At 34.6% G+C, this 26,539-nt stretch overlaps 2 protein-coding genes and 2 long non-coding RNA genes across 6 annotated transcripts in view; 1 reads left to right on the top strand and 3 right to left on the bottom strand.

Annotated features, from left to right (window-relative positions):
* Positions 1-1,790, bottom strand: part of LOC107494296 (GDSL esterase/lipase At3g26430) — a 4,543-nt gene extending 2,753 nt beyond the window's left edge. Inside the window, exons 1-2 of the mRNA XM_016115353.3 lie at positions 1,410-1,790; positions 98-310 (exon numbers count right to left, since the gene is read on the bottom strand). Coding sequence (XP_015970839.1) covers positions 98-310; positions 1,410-1,701 — 505 coding nt within the window. The 5' untranslated portion in view covers positions 1,702-1,790. The remainder of the gene's footprint in view (positions 1-97; positions 311-1,409) is intronic.
* Positions 1,791-6,281: 4,491 nt separating this feature from the next.
* On the bottom strand, positions 6,282-13,250 carry LOC107494295 (probable ADP-ribosylation factor GTPase-activating protein AGD14). 3 transcript variants are annotated; one of them, XM_021124925.2, is made up of 14 exons: positions 12,847-13,250; positions 12,408-12,469; positions 11,972-12,059; positions 11,822-11,883; positions 11,612-11,708; positions 10,872-11,145; positions 10,696-10,790; positions 9,401-10,072; positions 9,150-9,278; positions 8,931-9,047; positions 8,760-8,855; positions 8,011-8,140; positions 7,760-7,808; positions 6,282-6,874 (listed from the first exon to the last, which is right to left on the bottom strand). In XM_021124925.2, exons 1-14 carry the CDS (start codon positions 12,940-12,942, stop codon positions 6,820-6,822), a joined length of 2,022 nt encoding a protein of 673 aa, XP_020980584.1. In that variant the 5' UTR covers positions 12,943-13,250; the 3' UTR covers positions 6,282-6,819. The 3 variants fall into 3 exon arrangements, with proteins under 3 accessions (XP_020980584.1, XP_015970837.1, XP_015970838.1); XM_016115351.3 differs by having other exon boundaries at positions 10,696-11,145; positions 12,847-13,249; XM_016115352.3 differs by having other exon boundaries at positions 9,150-9,269; positions 10,696-11,145; positions 12,847-13,248.
* Positions 13,251-17,741: 4,491 nt separating this feature from the next.
* On the top strand, positions 17,742-19,368 carry LOC127748304 (uncharacterized). The gene is made up of 3 exons (XR_008010253.1): positions 17,742-17,962; positions 18,421-18,536; positions 19,048-19,368. It is a non-coding gene; the product is annotated as an uncharacterized LOC127748304 (long non-coding RNA).
* A 1,644-nt stretch (positions 19,369-21,012) lies between these two features.
* LOC127739775 (uncharacterized) lies at positions 21,013-23,082 on the bottom strand. Its single transcript, XR_008000498.1, has 3 exons — positions 22,790-23,082; positions 21,927-22,302; positions 21,013-21,455 (listed from the first exon to the last, which is right to left on the bottom strand). It is a non-coding gene; the product is annotated as an uncharacterized LOC127739775 (long non-coding RNA).
* Positions 23,083-26,539: the final 3,457 nt, after the last annotated feature.

Raw genomic sequence — 26,539 nt, 5'->3', positions numbered from 1 at the left:
TTAAATTATAAAAAATTAAATACAAATTCAATAAAACTATAAGTATTATAAGTATTAGTAGATAATTTAACCTAAACTGAATTGGGAATGGCATTACCTTTATTGCGAAAGAGTTGTGACCTGCGATGAAAATCATTGAACTGAGTGAACTGAACATCCAAGGAGAAAGGGCTGAAACCACCAGCCTGACGAAGAGTTGTGTTCTGAGGTCTAATTGTGGATCCTGCTGTTGCAAAGTTTGCTCCACGGCTGAAATTTGACCCAACTGAATCTAGGTATGCACTCAAATACTCCACCCCTACCTTCTTTGCTTTTAATTCAAACAAATCCATAACAATATCAATACTTTTTTTTTTTTTGACATAAGAATAGCTTTTCTTCAAGACTCCTTCATCAAGTGAACACAAAGCGAACTTTAAAAAACAAAAATACATGTGTACATTAAAAATTTGACCTGGATGAAGAAAAAAATCCAATAAAACAATTAATTGATCAGTTGGTAAATTGTCATAGATGGATTTTTCAAAGATTGAATTATACTGTTAATTCTTATAATTTTTTCAAATTTATAATTAATTTCCTAGTATTCAAAATTCATCACTATAACTAATCTGGTTTAATGTGTATTCAAAATAAGATTTTCTTTAATAATCATCAAACATTACACAAAAGAAACGATTATTATAATTATAATATAATCTCGTGATGTCGTCCATCATAGTGATGCGTATCCCAAAGCCTACCACCAACAAATATGTTTCTTAAGAAAAATGTCGACAGCGACAACTGACTCTGTCGGTGGTCATTTAAAAATTAAAATCATCCATGTAATAAAGATGTTATTATTAGCCCTAAAATTACCTTGTATACAATACAAATATAAAAGAAAATCCTCTAATTTGAGGGGTGAAGAAATAAAAAAGATAACGCAATTAATCGTTCACAAATCACTCATCCATTGATCATGAATCCAAACTTAATTTAGAAAAAATCAATGATAGTTAAAAGCACTTTAAAAATATAAAAAATTCCGGAAAAAAGTAGCTTAGCTTGTCTTAGCATATGGGTCTAGTTTAGTCCATGTCCATTCAATCTTCTTGACCCCAAAATTATATTTTAAAAAAATACAACATTATTTAGTAAGATCTGCAACTCTTTACACCCTCCCAAAAACTCAACAAATATATTAGATGAGTTCTAGTTGTATATACTACTATATGGTATCTAATCATGGTGAATATATGTATAAAAAGATCATATATAAAGTGAATATACAATAGATAATGCAAATAGTTAAGGAATACAAAGAACTACATGCATTTAAAAAATATATTTAAAAATGATAGTTGTCCTATTTTCCTTTATTAAGTCCATGGACTCATAAAAATGGTTAGAAATAGAGTGATTACCTATGAAATCCACGATGAGCCGGCCGTCGGAATAGCGACCGGCCGGGTGATGGAAGTAGGTCATGCCACTGGGAGGCCCAGCTTGTCCAAATGCAGCTGAAAGGCCTCCGGTGTCGGAGTTTGAGTCGCCAAAGTTGAATATGGCCGGGAAATTGCAATGATGCAATGATTTTGAATTAGTAGAACCTAATGAATATGCAATGGAACATTGTGACAGACACACAAAAAAAAGACAAAGCGTAATAAAAGGAGTTTGTATCAACTTGCTCATTGCCTTTATTATGTTCATCATATACTCAAATAATTCTAAGAGAAGAAGGAATAAGGAGGAACTGTACTAAGTAGTGAGAGAGAGAGGAGATAGAGGGACCAAGAGAGACATGATTGATATGTATATATATGTGGAGCGCTGTTAACATCATGTGTTGGAATATATGCAGAAAAGGGAACCACGCATGGCTCATGGATTAGAAACGGGAAATTGGGAACAGGAATGGGACCCCATAAAGTAAAATAGCAATAATAGATTGTATATCAATGAGAATTTAGTTAACATATATTTTAAAAACATATTAATAAATAATAATATTATATTATTACTAGCTAATTTATAATATTTTATTAAAAAATATTCAAAAGTTAGTAAAATTTATTATTTTTTACCATTACTTTTAGTTATCATTCTTTGAGTCTAATAATTTAATAATATATTTTTAGTTTATTCTTTTAAATATTACTAGTTAATTGTTAAACAAAAATAATAAATTATGTTGGTCTTTTTTTAATATTTTTTATTTATTGCTTTAGTTATTTACTCTTTAATTATATACTAATTGAAAACTCTGAAGTAAAAAATTTATTAGGAATTTAATTACTAAGATACAACAACAATAATAAAGTCTTGTCCCACTAACTAATTTGGGTTGAGCAAGTGGTCAACTCGCTCGTCCATTTAAACAAGTGTCAAGGGTTCGAATCTCATCTTATGTATGCAACAAAAAAGTCTTCCTAAATTTTCCTCTGCCTTCCTGACTGGGTCGTGCTCCTCGGTCTGATAGCAATGCGATAGAATTTACCTTTAAGTTTTAAAGGTAAATTTTTGTCCCATATAAAACCAGATGCATTCCGCCATTTTGACCAACTTACTTTAATCCTATGATTTATATCATGTTCAATCTTTCTATTATTCTATACGATATACTCAAGATATTTAAAACTTTTAATTTTTCATAGTATGTTTGCTCCAATTTTCACTTCTGCATTAAGGTTTTATCTTCGGTGGCCGAACTTACATTCCATATGTTCCGTCTTGCTATGGCTTATGCACAGATCATACACTTCTAGAGCTTCTCTCTATAAATCCAACTTCTTATTTAGGTCTTCCCTTAACTCTCCCATAAGAACGATATTATCGGCAAAAAGCATGCACCATGACACAGGCTCTTGGATATGCTTTGTTAGTACTTCCAAGGCTAATGTGAAAAGGTATAAACTTAAGAATGATCCCTAGTGTAATTATATACCAATAGAAAATTTCTCTGTCACACCACCTTGAGTCTTCACACTAGTTATAACTCTATCATACATGTCTTGAATTGCACAAATATGTTATCCTTACTCTCTTCCTTTCCAAAACCTTCCATAAGACCTCCATTAACACCCTATCATATGCTTTTTCCAAATCAATAAATACTATATGTAGATCCATTTTTATAACTACGATACCTCTCCATCATCCTTCTTAACAGGTTTATCGTTTCAATGGTGGATCTGCCTGCCATAAAAATAAATTGGTTCTCTATTACTTGTGTCTCTTGTCTTAGCCTCCGTTCTATCACCTTTTCCCATAACTTTATAGTATGGCTCATGAGTTTGATCTCTTTATAGTTTTCGTAACTTTGTATATCCCCTTTATTCTTGTAAATAGGTACCAAGGTACTCTTTCTCCTCTCATCTGACATCTTCTTTAACTTTAAAATCTCATTAAAAAACTTGGTTAACCAATTGATGCCTTTCTCTCCAAGGCCCTTCCAAACTTCAATCGATATATTATCGGAGTCCTACTGCCCTGTCATTTTTCATCCGCTTTAAAGCCTTTTTTACCTTAAAATCTCGAATTCTTCGATAGTAGTCGAAGTTTTGATCTTCTTCCCTCGTGCATAACTGACCAAGACTCGAAAGAGTCTTCTGTCTTTCATTAAATAACTCGTAGAAGTAGATTTTCCACTTTCATTGATCTTCTCCTCTTGAGTCAAAACCTCTACGTCTTTATCTTTTATGCACTTAACCTTATCAAAGTCTCTCGTTCTTCTTTCACGGCTCTTTGCGATTTTATATATACTTTTTTCTCTTTCCTTCGTGCCAAAAGACTGGTAGAGACCCTCATATGCTCTTTTCTTGCTTCACTTACAGCCACTTTTGTCTCTTTCTTAGCTGCTTTATATTTTCCCCAATTATCTGCATTGCGACACAAAGACCACTCATTAAAACACTCATTTTTTGCCTTTATTTTTTCTTGTACACTCGTATTCCACCACCAGGACTTTTTGTCTCTTGGTCATATCCCTCTAGATTCATCAAAACTTTCTTTTGCTGTTCTTCTAATAACTTTTACCATTTCCTCCACATCTCTTCCGCGCTTCCATCCCCATCCCACTTTGCCTCTTTTTCTACTTGTCTTAGGAAGCTTCTTTATTCCTTACCTTTCATCCGCCATCACCTCATTCTTGTGTTCTTCATATAATGTCTTTCCCTCAACTTTTACTCAATGCAAAAATCTATGACGAATATCCTATGTTGTGTTGTTAAACTCTCTCCCGAAATAATTTTAGAATTAATACAAAATTTTTGGTCAACTCTACTCAACAAGAAGTCAATTTGAGAGCTTGTCATGCCACTCCTATAGATTATAGATGTTCATCTCTCTTTTTAAAACATGTATTTGCGATGAGAAGATCAAAGGTTGAGGAAAAGTCCAAAATAGTTTTATCCTCGGTATTGACCACCCCAAAACCATGGCTTCCGTGAATACTTCAATATCCAATCACTTTTCTTCCAACAGGGCTATTTAAATCTCCTAAGAAAATCTTATCTCCCGAATGTCTTGGTCCAAACTCTCTATATCCTCCCAAAATCTTATCTTGTGTTGCTCGTCCGAACTTACTTGTTGTACATAGGAGCTAATCATATGAAAAGTACCTCCTTCTACCACAAATTTGTTAGAGATGGTCCAATCTCCTACCCTCTTGACATCCACTATGTCCTTCTTCCACTACTTATCCACGATAATACATACCCCATTCCTATTCTTCACATTTCCTGTATACCAAAGTTTGAAGCCGAAAGTATCCAACTCCTTAGCCTTCGCACTAACCCATTTTGTTTCTTGTAGTCACATGATGTTAATCTTCCTCCTTGTCATGGTATCCACCACCTCCATGGATTTTTCTGTTAGTGTGTCTATATTCCATGTCCTAAATTTCAACTTTCTGTTGTTTCGACCTTTATCTATACATTTTTTTTGTGAACTAACTTATTTACCTTCGTCCGTTCACGAAAATACGGAAACCCTTGCTTATTTAACACTACACCTGGGCACTGATTTAGCGATTCTTGCTCATTTGACACTGTACACGAGTCATACAACGCGTTGCTTTCGGGCAACGACCTAGCTTCAGCGCAATAACGTCTTTAATCCATGTCAAGAAAATTCGACTAAGTTTTTATGTTGGCTGTCAAAGGCCTAACACAACCCTTCTCCTTTATCCGGATTTGAGATCGACTATATACCATAGGTATAGCATAGGCGGAGTTAATTTAATTACTAAGATAACCTTATTTAATATTTTATTTATAATGTAAATATTTAATTATTTATAATATTTGATGGAAGGTATGTAAAGTGAAAATTGTTTAATAAATACCATATTAAAAGTATAGAATAAACATAAACATTGAATTAAAATTTTCTTAAAATCTTATAAAAACAATATATGAAGATGGAAATGAGATCTCATCTAAGAAAATTACGAAGATGGAATATGTCTAACTACCATTTACTCACTTTTGGTTAATTTGTTCATTTCTTTGATTATGAATTTATGATCATGATGTTTTAATCTTATCGTTTTATTAATCATGTTTTTTCTTTAGCTACTAAGTCATGAATGGATAAGCAGCACATGATGATTCAGAAACTTGTATACATCTCAAGAGACGTATATATATTATAGATAACATCATAATTATAGGGGGAAAATATCATACTTATGGAATTGATATTCTACCTGATAAGATCGGAACTGGAGGCGTTTATAGGGGAAAAATTTTAGGAAACAGCTGATATGAATTAACTCCTTAAATAATTGGAATCTTATAATTTAAGGAATATATTAGGATGAAATATATCTAATTATTTATTCTACTTTATTTTCTTTCATTATGAATTCGATGTTCTAACTTTCGTAAACACTTTGACATAAGTCATAAAGTTCCAATTAAATCATGATGGATAAGCAGCATACTCATATCTTAGCAGTTAGCTTTCGTCTGCAATATGTGGTTTGTGTATTTTTTAAATGCATATCAATTATTTCGCAAATTATACTACTTAATAATAATTTTGCAATCTCGTGTATCTTAATGGATAATTCAAACTTTCTTTAAATAGTGATTAAATGTCATCATGAATGTGTTACAAACAGGTCATAATGAGACATTTTCAAAGGCACTCGTATCATTACTAAATAAGTAATAATAATTGTCTTAACTATCATCCATGTAAAGAAAATTTAATTGTTCAGCCACAAACGACTAAAATAAATAAAGAACTATCCAGTTGGAAAATTTAATACATTAGAAAAACCAATGTAGTTGAACACGTAATCAAACAAATTGATTTTTTTAAATATGATTTCTTCCAAGACGGTTATTTAGAACCAGAGGAGTACTTTGAAGATGTAACAATATAAATTCAATCCGATTGTCCTAACCAAGCTTACAATTCTACATAGAATGGGTATGAGCATCACAACGGAATGATGCTCTTAAAACACAAAATTACAATTACAATTACAATTACAATTACAACTAAAATTACAAAGTCAAACACCCTCAAAAGTCTCAAACTAAAGTACTAAACCCACTTTGATGTCACGTTCAATACCTGCCAGAACATTAAACATCAAGAACTATAATTACAATGCCATCAATTACAAAAAATACAGATGCATTGCCCGTGTATAGCTGGGACTATGAATATTGCAAGGCCTTCCTTTCCGTGGGAAGTAATCAAACAATTGAACAATCATTCGAATCTGAAAATAAGAAGCATTTAAAATCTCCCACAATTAACTATGCTTCTCTATCCATCAAATTCTATAAGATTGACGCTATATTCTACAGCCAAATCTTATGCAAAAGGATTTCCCCCAAAAGATGCAACCGGTTCCTGCGTCTGGATATTCCTGCAAATTTGCAGTTCAGTCAATGAACAAAAATGTGATTACTCAATCCTCGAAAATACACATGTAGATTAATTTCCTCTCCCAATCTACCTTCATGCTGCAACGTACCTCCCATGTAATATGGTAGCTTTTTGTATTATCAATCAGTTTTGGTTAAAAAAAATATAAATTGTTTAGCGAAAATCACTCAGGGCAGATTACTTGATTTACAGCATTGCAATAGCCTAGTCTTCCAACTTTATATCACATGCACATTTATCTACTAAAGCTGGATCCTAATGGACCACACCCAATCTTTTCTTTAGTGCCATGCAACAAATAATGCCTCTTCACAACCACTAGTAGACCTTGTTTTCTTTCCCTTTCGGGGTTAGTGAGGAATCTATCTTGTGGCCAATACCCTGTAATTATTATTATTATTTTTTAAATATTCAAGGATATCCATAAAGGATGAACCATTTAAGAAAAGACCACTAAATAAAGGTTTTCCTCTACAGATACAATTTACTAGCCTAAGTTACATAGCTTATGTTATATAGCCGGTTCCAAGCTCAGATAAAGGAGGAGGATTGCACTAGGCCCTCGACAATCAGTATAAAAACTTAGTCGAATCTGCATGACATGGACAAAAGACAATAGCATTTACTAGCCTCAATTTCAGTATCTTAGACTCAGTATTTGACTGATTTGGTATGGAAGGTGCTATCAGAAATTCATAAATACTCTTCCAACGGTGACAATAACTAAAGTTCAAGATGCCAATAGATTTTACATCTTAGCACAAAGAATAAAGCATGAGGCATATACACATTCATCTATGACAAAGAATCTCAAGCAAAATATTCAAGGCAGGGAAAAGGAAGCCGGGAATATTTGCCGACTTACGATATTTGAGAACTTGGTGGTTGAGCAGCCAAGAATGTCAAACCACCACCTGCATAATTGAACCAAAATCAGTAATTCAGTATACAATGATTGGGAAAAAATAAAGTAAATTAAAATTCATGATATACATTTAGAATGTGTTAAAACTCTTCCAACAGATGTTTGAATGGTATTATTCTCTAGTTAGAGAATAGATCATTCTAACAGTAACAGAGATAGAAACCTCAGCATGACTAGTCTTGGAAGACTACCTTGTCCAGCAGAGGAGATGTAGGAGTTAACTGAATTTTGAGGAAGCCATGGTTCGGCAATACCACTATGGAAAGTAGGTTGTAACTGTGCATCGGGCAGAGCAGCTTGCAATGAGCTAAGATCAAGAAACTGCAAGTGACATGGCAAACATTATAGGTTACAGCAAACTGGAAACAAGTTTACAATTCTGTCTCCTATCCCTTAAATAACATTGTCAAATTTGTATCTTTTAATTATGCAGCAACGAAGTGTTACTACTCAGTTCTAAATTGACATAAGTATTAAGTATAAATGAATGTACTGAATTATATATCATGCAATCAAGTGAAAAAGCAAAATAAAAGCATTAAACATTGATCATACATGTTCTTATCCCACTGGAAAGAGGTAAAAGAAGAATGGTCATAACACACACAAATTATATATGATTCACACATTTGCACAAAAATCCAGAATTCGAATCATATCAGCTGACCAACTTCTATAGGCAGACTAAAACAACAGATGTAAATACAGAAGAAGCTCAATACCAGCAACCTGAGATTGAGGTGAAATTAATTATATTTACAAAGCAGAAGATAAATGCTTAATCAAACTAAGAAACTAGTGCCAAAGTGTGATACCAAATGAAAAGAGTGTCCAAAAAAAAAGCAGAAATACCAAGTGTTACTAAAACTGGTTTATTGAGTGTGATATGCACCAAGATATACACATCATCAGCCATCCCTATTCACATTACATGACATACCATATTACTGTGCTCTACATCTGATACATCAGCATCATCAAGAAAATCAAATGGATTAGTTGATTTATGACTGTTTCCATTAGGTTGACTCTCTCCCTGAAAGGAATAACAAAACGATAAGCTAAAGCAAACTGAAATAGACGAAATATGAAGTAATCCCAGAGCACAAACCATAGGGGGAATTGCAGAGGGAGGATATGCTGAGCCACCACTAAAATTTGATGAGATTTCATGATCATCAAACCCGCCAATAGGGGCAATGCCTTGCATCCCACCTTCATTGCACCCCTGGTTATACATATAATTTTAAGGAGAAAAGACATTCAGAATTTCTTTAATTTTTAACACAGTAACTCTACTATTATGGTAAAACACCATATGGAGACCAACCTCAGAAGCTCTTAAATCTAAACATTGATCATCAGTTGATGGAAGATTTTGCAGTTGTAATCCCTGATTAAGGCCATCTGCAGAAGCCGGGGTAACAGAATCTTCAAATGCACTCCAAGGCTGTTCAGACTCAACATGTGAAATCTTATTTTAAGTTTTGGTTTATTGCAGTGTCTGCAATTTCGTAATTTATCAAGGAGTATAGCACAATGATATAAAATCAGCTATGCACCAAACATCCTAGTACTTACTTGAGTGCTTGTTGCTGTCACAGAAACTTGTTCTTCTCCATTCCATGCACCATCATGCCATACATTAGATGTAACTGAAGAAGGAACACTAACACCAGAAGTTTCAAATGAAGGCCATTGCATATTTCCATTCAAGTTCAAGAATGGATCAAATCTGTCCTGCAATGTGTCAGCAACTGATGGCAGTACTGCTGGAGTTTCAACTTTTGCAGTAGATGCTGTGTACTGAGGCATATCAAATGTTGCCCAACCTTCATTTTTAGGGGCAGATAACTCCAATGACTTTTCATCTGAGGTTGCAGTTGATGGCTGCTGAGAAAGGTCTGCAAAAAAGTCAACTGATGAAGGTTGGGAAGTTTGTGTTGGTTGACTCTCATTGGAATATGGAACTGCAGACAAAACAGCTGATTGAAACAGATCCACTGATGTAGACTGAGAGGGTGCTCCTGGCAACTGAAAAAGATCAATGGATGGTTCTGCTGCAACAGGTGTGTTGGAAATATCAGAGCTAGTAGAACCTGCTGGACCAGGTGGTTGGGGAACACAAGAAACTTTAGTCTGTAGCGGTTCAAAAGCTTGGACAGGTTCAGAGAAAAAATCAACTAAACCACCAGAATTGTGAGATCTGAAAGATGACAGGTTGCTGTCCATTGATCCCAGTGAAGCAGTCCTCTGAGGGAAAGGCACAAATTAATGTCGTCAGTGTTAGAGAAAGATATAATCAGCAAGCTGTTGAAAAAGGATCACATGGACCATGAACTTAGATAAAAAGGGATCACACAAACATTAATACATTACACAAACTCACTTGATCCTTCACCAACTTAAAAATAAAATGCACCTACTTTTCAATATATCCTTATTTATGATATTCAGATTAACAAGACAGGTCTAATCAACAAGAAATCAAGAAGACACCACAGAGGGAAATAAGCAGACACATTGTCTGACGTGCCTAGAGCAGAATAAAATACCATGTCAGCTAAAGCTTAATCCCAAATATCCAGCCACCGGTGTTATGGGTAAATTGAAATTCGTGGTTCGTTAATTGATTAGTGAACGGAAATGAACGAAGAAAGATGAAATCTAGCTGATAATAATCTATTTATCTGAATCAATATTTTCTACTATGAAGTACATTAGACATCTAGCACCTTTTTCATTTACAAGGTACCAAAAGAAGTGAAAATGTGAATAGAATATGAAATAAACTACTGGGGCTTAAACTAGGATATTGAAAGTGAACACACATCTTTGAATGCATCCATCATAGAAGTAAAAATAAGAGAACAAACCTGCGGAAGCCGAATTCCTTCCATATCTCTCTTAGCATTAGTTTCCAGAGATGTATTCCTTGCAAAAGCCCAGACATCTTCACTTGAATGGTGACCTGAATGCCGATAGGGTGGACTATGAAATCCAATATCCTTATGAAAGTTGGGAGACTGAACCTCAGATTTGAATTGCTCACCCCCACTGGACACAGAAAAGTCAGAAATTCTCGGACCAGATCCCTCATTGGCAAATCTATCCTCATAGGCATGATCACTGAAGCGTCCAGGACTATAGATAATACTACTCATCTTTCCTTCATAGCGAACTTTATCTGAACCAGGCTTCCTGGTCAATGCAGCTGCTTGTTTCCCATACCGTCGATCTTCATATTGGTAATCATATGGAGGGCTTTGTGAATAGGAGTGATAAGAACTAGCACGCCGTGTATCATCTTCATTGATTCTAGGGTTCTACATTCAGTGACAAATATAACATGTTTTGCGTAAACTGACATTAAGAAACAAATTCATGTTATAAGGGCATGAGAGCAAGTAACTAAACCGGACCCTGCGTTAACACGAGATGCTTATGCACCGGGCTGTCCTTTTTGTTTTATAAGCAAAACACACAAAGCAAAACCATATGGCTCCATTATTAATTTCTTTTTATATTTTTTCTCTCATGCAATGTTAAGAATTGAATTAAAAATAAGATAAAAATAAAAGCACCCTTCGATATTTATCAGGAAAAAAGAATGCCTTGTAGTTAACATACCAATCAAACATATTCTACACGATTAAATATCACCAAAAAACTTGGCAACTTTGTTTCGAGGGGGGAAAAACAAAGAAACTATAGTTAAAATAAGACTCAAGCAAAAATAAGCTTAAAGAAAATGGCTGTGCATAGACAAATAAATATGCAAGAATAGATTGCCTGCATATCTCTTGGAGGCTTGTCAGAAGATTTGGTTGCAGCATATCTTCGATCGACGTATACGTGCCTTATAAACTCCCTTATTTTATCGACATTGCTTCAAAAGAAAAACATGACTGTCACATAATGAGCTTCCCATATTCAGAATCATATATGTAAATATATCATTTTAATTTGGCAGCCTTAGTAGAAAGCAAAAACATATTAAACCTGCTATCTGGCAGCCGTTGCCTCTGGAAGTCCCAATTTTTCAAATATATTTCCCGTGCACGCTGAAATGATATAGCTATGAATAAATCTCACTTTGAGAAGACAATAAATGTAGCTCCAAATGTCAAAAGAAGATAATGCACACTATACCTGGTTACCCGCATTCTGAAGAGAATCAACTTCCTGTGATGTGAACTTTGCCATAGATACAGACTTCACACGATGGGTAAACTCACGACTGCATGGCACAAAGACAAACAGTTAAGAACCATGCACCATAACCAATTATAACCACCAATTCAGCTCCAAGAGAATTTCATGATTAAAAAGAATCCATACCAAGTATGATTGAATGAATATACATAATTTATTACCATTAAGCTATAGGTTATTGGTGGGTATAATTGTTCAATAAAAAGCAGTAGCCCACCACCCACCCAAAAGAAAGTAATTAATATTACTTGGAATCTCTTATCTCCTACTGAAATGCCATGCACAATTAAAGATTCTGGATTTGACTAAATGTTTAACTTGCACCAAGAGAAAACAAAGCATAATATATTCACAACAATGAAAAGGAACTCACTGGATTCCACTGCAAGTCATGCAAACGAAGGTCCAAAAGTTGGTACAAACATATTGCGGGCCCTGCACAAATGGTTGTTAAAGTACAAGTAAGGTAAATTTAAAGTCGAAATTAATCTTGTAATATGAAAGATAAAGCTTTCATGAGCACTTCTGTTCATAGATCGTCTAGAATCCACAGAAATTGGGAAATAAAATTACTTAACCCTTCATGGATGCAAAGAAAGGGGGAAATTACAGGCTCAAATTCAGGGGATGGAAAAAATCAATCAACTTCACTGACTTCAGCAAATCACATCTTCAGCAAAATTAGTAGTTGTGATGCTAATTTCATCTAAATATAAAGGAAATCTAAGAAAACTGCAAAACTTCAAGGTTCAATTGAACTTCCCAGCACTTCAATTCCAACCAATCACGCTTCTAAAAGTTTCAAAAATCACCAGACTGTTACAGTTGATGCATTTTCGATTGGGCGGAAGCTTCATAAGACCTCTGATGATTTTCTCGTTCCTCTCTTCTTCCTTTCTTGTCGCCATTTCACGAAAAAATCACAGCTAAAGAACGCGAGAAACCCTAGAAGTAACTGCAACCGAAGAAATTTTATTTTGCACTCCGGAAATATATAAAAAAAGATGCAGCCTTTTTCAGGTACAGTGTTCTCTGAAGTTAAAGAGAAATCAGCGAAGTGAAAACGACGACGTTGCGTCGAAGATTTGAGTGTTCGATCTGAAACTGTAGAGTTTCCGGAAGAAGATGAAGTTAGTGCGTAGTTATTGTGAAATTTAAGAGAAGAAACGCTTTGTGATTTTGGGTTCACACAAGAACAACTGAACAATAGTGGCCAATAAAAGAAAAAGAAAATGCATTTTCGTTTTACCGATTTAAAAAATAAATAAATAAAATTATTTAACTCTTATGGCCACCATGTTGACTAGTTTCTACTGTGTGCTCCCGAAAATAGAGTCACTGGTGTTTTGGTGGGACCACTTTTGAGTGTAACGGGAAGTGCCAACGTTTATGTCCACTTCTTTTTTCTTTTCTTTTTTTTAAATAATAATAATTGCAACCTTTTTTGTTTGTGTTTTTTTTATCATTATTATTGTGATAATAATTATTAAGCGTTGGCACATCTAACCGGCAAAAAGAAAGTTTTAATAATTTCGAAAAAGGTAAAATACCGAAATTTTAAATAAAAGACAAAATACTGTTTAATCATTTTTTTGCATTTACTCGTAAGTTTATAACCAAAATTAAATATTATGTATTTTGTTTTTTAATAACTAAAAAATATAAATATTTAATTTTATTTAAAGACTTGCGTGTTTCTGCAAAAAGTATCAGTAAACTATTTTGTTTTTTACTTAAATTTGTAAATATGTGGTGGTGTTTTAATTATTTGAAGAAATACCAAGCAAAATGTCTAAAATAACTTACATAACAATTATTTTAAAATAAGCAGCGCCTCGTTTTATTAGAATAAAAGTTAGCTAAAGATTTAAAAACATGTATTATATAAACTACTATATATATATATATATATAATATATGTAGGTAACAGGTTCTTCATAAATATTTGTTAACTAAATAAAATTTAAAATATAAGGACAACATTTGTTTACAGTTGGAGGAGGAGTAATATAACAATTTTAAATTCAAATGCTGCTGACGTGTTAGGAGAGGCAAAGGAGCTCCCACATTGAGAATATCAATTAGTGTAAGTTTGTTTTAGGAGTAAATAGTTAAATTAGTTTCCGAAAGATAGCCCAATTTTTAAATTGGTTTTTAAAAGAATAAATTAATCAAAAATATTCTCGAAAAATTTAAGATGGTAACTTTAATCCTTCCGTCAATTATTTGAGTAACGACGTGAACATCTATTTATCTGGCCGTTAGTGTAACATCTCAGTCAAACCTTAAACAGCGTCATTTTCGTTGCTCGTCCTTACAACGCTTCAGTTTCTATCCTTATTCCGTTACATCTCTCTAGTTACATCCTTCTTCTGAAAACAAAAAACTTATGTAATCCCTTCGTCTTCGGTTCTCACCTCCACGAAGACGAAGCATTGAACGATGACTATCAGGCTAGATCGACGACAATATTGTGTTGGAGTTGCAGGTGACCGATTTACGACAACCTTGGTCAACCGAAAAGGGCACTCCATCGCCTTGCGTGAGAGGTAGGTTACCTTTCTTTTGTTATTTTCTAAGATTGGTTGTGGTTTTATCTCCTGATGAATGTGCTTGTATGATCGTTGGAAATCCATTGTTACTGTTTGCAATGTTAGGGTTTAGGAGAATATGTTCAGGCTTAGGGCTTTGGTGGTGATCCATGAATGACTCTATTTTTCGAGTTTTGAGAATAATGTTTGTGCTCTGTATAGCTGCATGTGTGTGTTTTATTTTCATTTTGTCGAGAGATTTTATGTCTGTCTAGATGCTTGTAAGAAGGGTTTCAAGACAGGGTGTAGGCCATTAATAGGGTTAGATGGAGCATTCCCGAAAATCTTACATGGAGGACAGCTTCTCACTGCATGTGGACAAGATGCAAACAATCACATTTTTGTGATTGCATATGCTATTGTGGATGTGGAGAATAAAGACAATTAGAAATGGTTTCTAGAGCTGCTTCTCTCAAACCTGGGAGACTACGAAGCAAAGAACTTGTGTTTCATCTCAGATATGCAAAAGGTGAGGACCAATTTGACTCGCGATTTAATTTTTAAGGACCTTTCTGATTTAATGATGATTCTTTTAAGGACTAAATGACTATAAATCTTTTCGGGTTTGACTGTTTGTGCAAGGGTTAATACCTGCTGTGAAAGAACTCCTACCATCAGTTCCGCACAGATTTTGTGTTTGACATTTGTGGAGGAACTTCTCTAAACAGTGGGGCAGCATCAAGTTTAAAGACTTGGTCTGGGAGTGTGCAACATCAAGAACTCCAGTTGAGTTCGAAAGGAATATGACTAGAATCAAGAGGATTAAGCAACAAGCTTGAAAATATTTAGCCAAGTGGCCGAAGGAAGCCTGGACAAAAGCCCATTTCAATGAAGGGCCAAAGGTAGACAGCATATGCAACAACGCTTGTAAATCCTTCAATGCAAAGACCAAGCATGAAAGAGGAAAGTCTATTCTGAGCCTGGCAGAGGAGGTGCAAAGAATGGTTATGAAAAGCATGACTGACAACAGACTAAAGCTAATGAATTATCAAGGAATACTTACTTCAGTTCAGCAAAGTAGGCTAGAATCTCTTATTAAGTTATCCAGAAACTGGGCTCCCCACTGGTCGGGTGATGCCAAAGAGGTCTTGTACGAAGTTCAAGGATGGCCAACTAATATGGTGGTAGATTTGGGTAACCATGCATGCTCCTGCAGGTTTTGGCAGTTGACATGTTCAACTCCTAACTCATTTCAAGTTTTAGATACATACCATATTTCGTACTTCACTGAATGAAATTTGTTTTTGTGAAATTTATAGGAATGCCTTGTATGCATGCAATATCGGCCATTCAAGAAAAAAATGATAAGAGGCCTGAGGAGTATTGCCACGAATGGTTGACTATGGAGGCGTACAGAAGAACGTACCAATTCAATATGAATCCTGTCAAGGGACAAGAGCTATGGGAGAAAACTGGTTCTCCTGCATCTGTTCCACCTCCAATAAAACCTAAACCAGGAAGACCAATAACAAAGAGAAGGAAGGACAAGGCTGAAGGACCCACTGGCACGAAGACAAAGATGAAAAGGAAGTATACTCCAATTCGGTGCATGTACTGTAGAGAGGTGGGCCACAACAAGAGAACTTGCAGCAAGAAAAAGCAAGATGATGCTCAAGAGAAGGCAAGGCTAATGTAATTGCAGCTTGCAGTTGTGCCACCACCACAAGCTACACCTGGTCCGAAAGTAGAAAACGTAGCTGACACTCAGCCCATTCAGACACTCCCTGGAGTAGCACTAGCTGCTCCAAATGAACAGACTGAAATTCCTGTTAGTCAGGATGCTCAGCTTCCACTGACACAACAATCACAGACCTCAACCAATGTTACTCAGGCTATCTTGTATTCAGTTTTAAATTGAACATTAGTAACTTGCATCTGCTGAATATCACCATTTGTAGTTCATTAACAATCTGTTTTCGTTTGAGACAATGATGATAACTGTTTGATGCAGACTAGAGGTAAAAAAAGGTCTTCAAAACTCCATGTCACCAAGGCCATGACAAAGGAAAATGCCTCTCCAAAGCCTATTGCTCTAAGACCAATTGTTGTATCTGCTGAAATGATCAAGGGTAGCAGCTCCGCAACAGCCAAGAAGCTTGCTAGCTTTATGACATTTGTTCCAACTCCGGGATTCAAAACTCTCAGAAAAAAAAGACATGGAATGAGTTGAAGACTTGAAGACATGAAATATAGGGCAATTAGTATCTGTTATTTTGTCATGGCCAAAATTTGCCATTTGTAAACAATGTGGTAGTTGTGGTATATTAGATAGCCCTGTTTTTTGTACAGCCCTTTGTGGTATATTGGTATTTGACTATCAGCTTCTACTTTTGTGTTATTATCATGTTAAAACAATGTTGTTATTTGAATCTGAGACAATGAAAACTGGTACACCATTGGTGATGTTATGCTATTCCTAATTCACTTAATTTTAATTCTGTTTCTTCTGATTTGCTTAAATTATGTTATGATCAACAAAAATGGTGCAAGTAGAGAACCTTTTTAATAGTAAAAAAACATGAACATGGCATATCAACAGGTTAACTCTTAAGTTTGTTCATATTAAAATAACAGCAAACTATGAAGGTTCACAACATCCACATTTTCACAATAACTGCTTCACTTGCCACTAAAGAACATAAACATAATCATAAAAACCACAATCACAACTATCAATCCATAATACAGTTGCATCATAAGTGCTCTAATTTCAGCTTCTAAGCTCATCATTCTCCATGATAGGTTATGGTTCAAGACAACAACATCACTCTCTATTTCTGCAAAAGTTTTAACATCTCCCTTTGCACCGTCTAATCCTTCATACTCATCATCCTCAGCCCACCTAAAGTCATGGTTCTGAAAACCGAACCGGACCGGCTGGTTCAACTGAAATAACCGGGAACCGATCACTTAGCCGGTCCGAATAACGTAAAAAATCGACGGTAAAAAACCGGTAGAAAAATCGGTCGAACCGGCGGTTAACCGATGAACCGGAAGAATCGTCCGGTTTTTTAGCGATTTTTGCTTTGAAAACTAATATGCTAAACGATGTCGTTTCGGCTTATAAAAAAAAAGAAAACGCGTAAATGGAAGGAAGCCCTAATAGCAATCAGTTTCCACTTTCCACTCTCCAGAGCTCGAAATCACACAAGCTCGAAATCACCAGCACCCAGCCACCCACAGCCATCAGTGAAGCCCACCGCCATCGCCATCGCCACCGCATCCAGCAGCCAGCCATCCACAGCAGCGATGATGTTGACCACCGCAACCACCACCGCGTCCTGCTTCTTGCCGAGCCCGCCTCCTCTGTCGTCCTCGCCGAGCGTCGCCTTCTGAGGTTCTGTGTTTGATTTTGTTTGCGATTTTGCCTTCATCAGTGAATTTGTTTTTGATTGCTTCATGATTTTTGTTTGCTGCTTCTGATTTTTGTTTGCTGCTTCATGAATTTGATTTTCTTTGATTTTTTTGATTTATTTGCTGAGGTTATTTGTTCATCAGTGAATTGGGTTTTGATTGCTTCATGATTTTTATTTGCTGCTTCTGATTTTTGTTTGCTGCTTCATGAATTTGATTTTCTTTGAATGTTTTTGATTTATTTGCTGAGGTTATTTGTTCATCAGTAAATTGGGTTATTTGATGCTATAAATATCACATAAATGCTAATTCTGTATGATTCACAATTATATTATAATTATTGATAATTTTAGGATTAATGAGTTGTGCACTTGTGCTCTCGAATTTATTGAAATAGGTTGAACATACAAAATGAATGAGGGGTTCTGTAATGAGTTGCAGGTATTGGTGGCTCTTCAAGCGGCGCTGACCGTTATTGGTAACTTCACAATGTGCATTGCTGCTTACAGGATATACAAATCGTCCAGCGAAGGCTCCAAGAAATTTTGAATGAAAAAGTATGTGTATATATACTTTGAATGGATGTCCTACTCTTCTCTTGTGTTGATTCTGATTGCTAAACTATATCTTCCATGAACATGCTGATCATTTACCAAAATATGTTGTTAGACAATTATAGAATAGTCCCATAGGCAAAGGCATAGGGTTCACATAATTACTTGAACTCTTTTCATTACATTGAAAAATAAAGCTTTTCAAAGCTATAAGTTTGTTCAGTTTAAGAATCAAAACACAGTACCTTATTACTTGTGAAAGTATTTTAGTAAAGATTTTGCCAAGGTATTAGTTAAGAATTGTAAATAGAAAATACTCAATAATAATCATTACATTTGAAAATTTCAACATATATTTTACATCTCTAAGATCAGCTTTGTGTGTGTTTAGATAAACTACAACTTACTAGGGTAGTGGCTAGGGTAAGCTTTTGTAGAACTCATTCGAAATAAACTTTATTGGAGAAATGTAAAGCATGTGTTATATGTTGAAGCAAATGGCATTTGCATGCAGCCTTCCACGAGATCAAGTAAGCAGAGAAGTCCCCTCCAAAATGGTTTGAAGATGTGGTCCATTTCTTTCATAATTCACATGTCATTTTTCTTTTCAAGTAAAGAAAGCCATCCCATCTTGTCTACCCTCTAAAAAGTCCATGCCACCCCATAAAGATAATGAAAGCATTCATAATGGCTCATCAGTCACAAGTCAAAGTGTCAAACTTTGATCATCCACATAGACCTAAACTTTGATGTTTGAAGTTGTTTGTGAACCTCTAATATTAAGTAATGGATAATTTATTATGTGAAATTTTAAATTTTATTAAGTTAGAAATTATTGAATTTATATATTTAAAATTATTTTTAGGTTTTTTAATAATTTTATTTAATATTTAATTAAACGGTTGAACCCCGGTTGAACCCCGGTCGATCCAGTAAACCATTGAACCAGTGACCTCACCGGTTTATTGACCGGTCCGGTTCTCGCAACCTTGCCTAAAGTAATTGCAGTGACTGCCCTCCTGCAAAACATTAGGTTACAAAAATGTCAAAATCCCACACAAATAATTAGAAGCTTCAAGAAGACTATATTCATAACTCACCCTGTATCTTGGACAAGCATGGAACAATCTATCTGGATTTTCTTTTGTCCCAGACTTCTTGATCACTGTCTTCAGCCCATAAAAGCACACTTGGTCGGTGTTCTTCCTCTGCCGCTGCAGCGACGAGCTCGAAGCATGGTTTCCGTGTGATTGCGACAGTTGTCGACTGCGACCCCACCTACGCTACCCATCGTGCAGTTGCTCAACAATTTCGGCCTTTGCAAAATCAATCTAAAGCTGCAGCAACAATGTATTTCACACTAAGAAGGGATTAGGGTTTACATACCTAGGACTAGTTTGACATAAATAGCGAAACATATCTTGTCACTAGCCACTCTGCACCAAGCTGGCATGCTGATATGCCACACTGACGGCCACATAAGCAACAGTTAACGGCCTCAATGACGGAATTAACAGAAGGTAGACGGAAGGACTAACGTTACCAATTTAAATTTTTCGGGGACATTCTTGATTACTTTATTCTTTCGGGGACCAATTTGGAGATCGGGATATTTTTTGGGACCAATTTGGCTATTTACTCTTTGGTTTAGGGTTCAAAAGTATGAATGTATGTTAAAAAATTTTAAATATTGGATATTTTTTTAACATGATTTTTATTCTCAAACGTGCGTTTACTTGAAGTAATATTTTATAGCTTTTGATTTCAATTCTTATCATTGGGAATTAATTGTAAAATTTATTCTCTTAACTATCCTTTTTCACCTTTTTCTTTTTATACATACACAGTGATCTTTATTTTATTTCTCAATTATCTTTTTTTATCTTTCTCATCTCACTACAAGAGAGTACGAAATATTGCGGCGGTTCTTTCATAATTAGCGGCGGTACAAAACTGCCACAAAATCAAATACCGGCAGTTGAGTGAACCGCCCTAGTTATTGGCGCAGGGAGTTGATTTCACGGCGATTTTCAGAAACTGCTATCCGTTGATATAATCGTTGCTGAATCTGTATTTTGCGACATCTAATGTAAAAACCGCCGCAATATACAAGTGCCATGGTTTTACGCATGTTTACCGGCAATTACAAACCGTCGTAATATGGAAGTGGCAGGGTTTGGAGCATGTTTACCGATGGTTACAAATCGCTGCAATCTAGGACGGTTTTTTCAAATTTAAGACTGTTTTCGGCAGTTTAAAACTGCGGCAGAATTCAATACAAAATTGAAAAAAATTGGGTTTTTCTTTAAAAATTACAAATATATTTTTAAATACTATAGATATTTTTTTGCGCTTTTTAGATTTTTTTAAATCTTAATATTTTTCATCTATTGAATCTAAACTTGTGGTAAAAACAAAAAAAATCATCTGCAAAACAAAATAATATATTTATAAAAATATCAATAAAGTAAATCTTTGGCAAAGAGTTGCATAGTCAAATTCAAAACAAAATCATTCCAATCCTAATATTCTATTTTTCACTCTATCCTTCCACGGAACTCATCCCCGCAGTGATATCTGGTGGCAGCTCCTCACCTTGCTGTTGAAATAGATATCTCAAAGCACTCTACATTGCCTGCCTCTTTTACTTCTCTATTGTTGCTTCATCCTCCATCGTCTTCCTTTTTAACTTCTCGGCTTTTAGCTCTGCTTGTAGTTTAAGCAGCTTTTTTTGGGTCTCCTCTACTTGGACTCCTTTACTCGGCAGATGCAAATTTGGACCGAAGAGTTGACTAGGAGTCGGTTCGAAACCCATGCCGCGCACTCTACCTGGTTTTATTTTTCGAGAGCTTAAGCAAGCGAATCATTTTGAGACAACACTCTAGAAGACTCATCCTGTTGCTCAATCTCGTGAATTCTTTCCTACAGACATAAATCAACAAAAAGAATTAATTTGTTGATTGGTCTATCTCATGTCAAGAACATTGTCAAACAGGATAATTAACTGCATGACTTTCTTCACAGTAAAATAACATTCAACCAATACAACTTTATAAATATAAATGGATAAAACAAGATAAATTAAACAATTAACCTATGTACTTTTATCTTTTTTACTTGGAGAAAAAGATAAAAAGAGAACAATTATAATAAGTGTTTGCAAAACTGCATGTATATCTCCGAAGAAAGTGGATTTATCTATCATCTATAAATTTAGAAATCTCTTTTTCCCTATGTGTTCTATTTAAATAATTTATCACTTTCAAGAAATATAAATCAGCAAACATATGAACAGGCGAGCTAGAGCATACTAATACGATAATACACTTTCAACCCATATTTATATTTGAAACTAACGGGATACAACACAAAATCTCAAGAAGTAGTACTTACACTAATTGCTCTTGCTTCATCATTGATATAAGAGTCATATTTTCTTTTGTACACTGTGGTCCATGACTCTCCTCTACCAACTCTCCTCCTTTGTTGTTCCGACCATAGTTGTCAGAACCGGATCAGACTGACCGGTTCGACCGAAAAATCGATAAACCAAACTCTACACCGGTCCGGTCTAAGGTTAGGACCGTTCAAAGTAGAGAACCGAAATGAACCAGTTAAACCCGTAACAAACCGTCTAAAACCGGCCAAATTCGGTGAATATCAGACCGGACCGAACCGTTCAATCCCAACTGAAGGCGAAGCTACGATGCATCTAGATTCTGCAAGTCCACCATGCTCTCCATAAGCTCCAGCGCGCCAAGTGTCAAAGCTGTGTGGTTTTTGGAAAATTTTCCAAAACGAAAATGTCATAGGGTTTGAACTGCTCACTCCAGAGTTGCAAGAAAGACAATCTAACCACCAAGCTACATTGTTTCTTACTAATATATATCCAAATTATAATACATATATCAATTTTCTATTTACTTATATTCAATTAATTTTATATATATTAAAAAGATAAAAAAAATTATTAATCATAATTTATTTTTTCTTTTCATGATTATCTGATATCTATTAATATTATTTTTTCAATAAATACTTATAGTATATAATAATAGGTAAAGATTCACATGCAGTTGTCTTCATATAAAGTTGATAGTTGAAAATCGTTAGATGATATTTAGTTAAACTTGTCAAATTATCTAATTGTTTTTAAATATCAACTTCACATAAAAATTAACTGCATATAAATTTTTACTTATAATAATATAATAATATAATAAATATAAATTAAAAATATTGGGAGGAATGCTTACTAGAGAAGAGAAGACGGGCCAGCAGCAGCTCCAGACTAACGACGACTACGACAGGTTCGAGCTTGACAACAAAATCAGAGACGACGAGGCGACAAGCAGTTCATAAAAGACTGACACGACGATGTGAGGAGTTGAGCAATCCTTCGACGTCGAGAGCTGCAAGAGGCGAGAGGCGAGAGCTGCGAGAGGTCAGACCTTCCTCAGGCGAGAACTTCGATGACTAGAGGGTTATGGGAGTCACAACTAGGAGTCTAGGAGTTATGGTCAATTGGAATATACCACGAAGGAGAAGAAAAATAATATAGCAATGTGTTAGTGTTTTAATAATAATAATAATAATAATAATGGCATCAGAATAATAATGGACATCGGCACACCGCATTAATAATCAATATGGGTTAATAATAATATATGCTAATAATAAGTATAATAATAATAAAGATAATAATAATAAGAATCTGAAGTATAAAAATATGACCAAAGCTAAACTTATAAATAAATATTTTATTTCTAAAACAAAAATAATTGCATAATCTTTGTTATTAAAATTATGATACGGGATATTTTGTATGGCAGAATTTTTACATCAGAATAATATATATATTTTTAAAAGATTTTTTTTATTAAAAAAAATGTTTTGTACATAATAAATACATAAAAAGTGTTTTATTTTCTTATATCTAAATATAATTGACACTTAAAAAAATATTTTTCATGAGATATTTAAACATAAAATTATTATAATTTTTTAAAAAAATCTTTTAAAAAAAGATAACTCAAAAAATTACTTTTTTGGGAGGCAAATTGTTTTAGTAAGTAAATCACCACACTAATAAAAAGTACAATAATATAGATAATAATAGACACCTAAAATTAGATTAGCATAATAACAAAGATATGTATAATAATAGCAATGATAACACAGAGATTAAGAATCCAATTCACTCAATGTGCCAATCAAAAATATATTACTCACCAACTTTCGATAGTATTTCAACATGTCTTGGAATATGTAAAACGGTAGACTAAGAGCCTTCAACGTGACATAATAACAATCCCTAATAACAAATTGAACAGTTATAAAGTCACGACAAATTCAACAAATTAGTTCAATTATCCTATACAGCCTGAAATGAAAATTTTCAACTAAACTATTGCACTATCCTCAAAACTTTAAGTATAATTTTATCTACATAGCTAAGTACCATGCATCCTTCTTCTCAGGAGACATTCCACTATAAGAAAATTCATTTTCATTTGACATTTTATTGAGGTCATACGACAGCATGAAAGCATTTTATTTAACAGAATCAGTCTAATTAGAACTATCAGAAGAGACAACGTTTTCTTTATCCAGTTAATCTGGAACCACCTCCCATGGTTCTTCAGATGTTTCTTAAATCTTATTTCGAGATAACGCTGAGAGTTACATCATAGTCAAACAAGCCCAATATATGAAGAATTAGTGTGTGAAAAATCTTATTACATTAACATCATAGAAGTCATGTCTTTCTTACGTTCCCATAGTCATTCAAGGTCATGTTCTATGAGTTTGAATTCCTTCCGTGATGCAATATCCAATTCAACAACAATAGAATTTTCATAGCGTGCCTGCACAATATACAAAATTAACATGCTATCATCACATTTGTGAAATTCTTCAATTTGAATAACTGAAACACTTATAATTACAACAGCATAATCAGTCTATTTAATTCTTTATGTTAAAGCTGGCAAGAAATTCAAATAGTTGAAACTAGAAACCGGATGCACACATATATCATAGAATGGGAAAAAAAATTAAGTTTCTAACTAAAAATAATATTCTCAAAAGGAAACATACTTTGTAAATGTAGATTAGGAATTAACTCAATCAAATTCCAAAAAATTGGTGACCTGATTTTCTGTTAAGTGTAGTCAAAATTTTCTTTACCCACAAAAGCTAGAGTTTTAGATTAGGGAATCTATATTGACCTGTGAAAAGAGCTACATATAAGTCAGATTAACTAAGAAAATTTGATAGATTATCCGAAATATTGATAGATGATTAAATTCCCTATAAGACTTGAGCTACAATTTTTTTTCTTATTTAAAAAAATTTAAAGTTTTATTCATTTTTCATCGTGCTTCACCAAAAATATGACAAGTTTTGCCATATTAAAACTTCTAAATATGGAAATGAGGAATGTGAAAACCATTAAACAAATTTCAGGTTTTAAAATCCATGTTGAAATCAGATATCAGTTATATAACTTATATCTCACCACAACTTTGAGATCAAAACAAAATAAATAGCAGTTTCAAGTGATATTGAAAACTAAATCCGCTCAAAGTTAATAGGCACTGGTGCACGAAATTGCAATCACACTTTTGCAATCTGCACAACTAACCAGCAAGTGCACTGGATCGTCCAAGTAATACCTTACGTGAGTAAGCGTCGAATCCCATGGAGATTGTTGGTTTGAAGCAAACTATGGTTATCTTATTATTCTTAGTCAGGATGCCAACAATATTGTCTTTCAAGTTCAATTGTAAAAAGTGAAAGGACATCAAATAAATAATTGTTACTCAATAATGGAGAATATGTTGGAGTTTTGGAGATGCTTTGTCTTCTGAATTTCTGTAACATAATGCTTCCTCACTTTCAAAAGTGCAAAGTTCCTTCCATGGCAAGCTGTGTGTAGGGTGTCACCGTTGTCAATGGCTACTTTCCATCCTCTCAGTGAAAATGGTCCAAATGCTCTGTCACAGCACGGCTAATCATCTGTTGGTTCTCGATCATGTCGGAATAAGATCCATTGATCCTTTTGCGTTTGTCACTACACCCAACAATCGCGAGTTTGAAGCTCGTCACAGCCATTCAATCCTTGAATCCTACTCGGAATACCACAGACAAGGTTTAGACTTTCCGGATTCTCATGAATGTCGCCATCAATTCTAGCTTATACCACAAAGATTCTGACTAAGAAATCTAAGAGATACTCATTCAATCTGATGTAGAATGGAGGTGGTTGTCAGGCACACATTCGTGGATTGAGGAAGGTGATGAGTGTCACGGATCATCACCTTCTTCATAGTGAAGCGCGAATGAACATCTTAGATAGGAACAAGCATGTTTGAATGGAAAACAGAAATAATTGCATTAATTCATCGAGACGCTGCAGAGCTCCTCACCCCCAACAATGGATTTTAGAGACTCATGCCATTAAAGAGTATAAAATTCAGATCTAAAAATGTCATGAGATACAAAATAAGTCTCTAAAAGTTGTTTAAATACTAAATTAGTAACCTAGGTTTACAGAAAATGAGTAAACTAAAATGGATAGTGCAGAAATCCACTTCTGAGGCCCACTTGGTGTGTGCTGAGACTGAGACTTAAGCTTCTCACGTGCCTGGGCTGTTTCTGGAGTTGAACGCCAGGTTGTAACTTGTTTCTGGCGCTGAACGCCAGACTGCAACATGGAACTGGTGTTGAACGCCAGTTTACATCATCTATTTTCGCGCAAAGTATAGACTATTATATATTGCTGGAAAGCCCTGGATGTCTACTTTCCATCCCAATTAAGAGCGCGCCAATTAGACTCTTGTAGCTCCAAAAAATTCATTCCGAGTACAGAGAGGTCAGAATCCAACAACATCAGCAGTCCTTTTTTAGCCTGAATCAGATTTTTGCTCAGCTCCCTCAATTTCAGCCAGAAAATATCTGAAATCACAGAAAAATATACAAACTCATAGTAAAGTCTAGAAATA

The sequence above is a fragment of the Arachis duranensis genome, chromosome 6 (assembly GCF_000817695.3).
Source record: "Arachis duranensis cultivar V14167 chromosome 6, aradu.V14167.gnm2.J7QH, whole genome shotgun sequence".
In the NCBI taxonomy this organism is placed as follows: Eukaryota; Viridiplantae; Streptophyta; class Magnoliopsida; order Fabales; family Fabaceae; genus Arachis; species Arachis duranensis.
The sequence above is the reverse complement of the archived record's forward strand: the minus strand, read 5'-3'. Positions and strand labels throughout refer to the sequence as shown.

Excerpts from the sequence above, each read along its gene's own strand:
- LOC107494295 (XM_016115351.3), bottom strand. The coding sequence starts at position 12,942 with ATGGCGACAAGAAAGGAAGAAGAGAGGAACGAGAAAATCATCAGAGGT. Across the intron at positions 12,060-12,407 it reads ATGACTTGCAGTGGAATCCA|TCGTGAGTTTACCCATCGTG; the intron begins GTGAGTTCCTTT and ends TGTGCCATGCAG. Across the intron at positions 8,856-8,930 it reads CCTCTGCAATTCCCCCTATG|GGAGAGAGTCAACCTAATGG; the intron begins GTTTGTGCTCTG and ends TATTCCTTTCAG.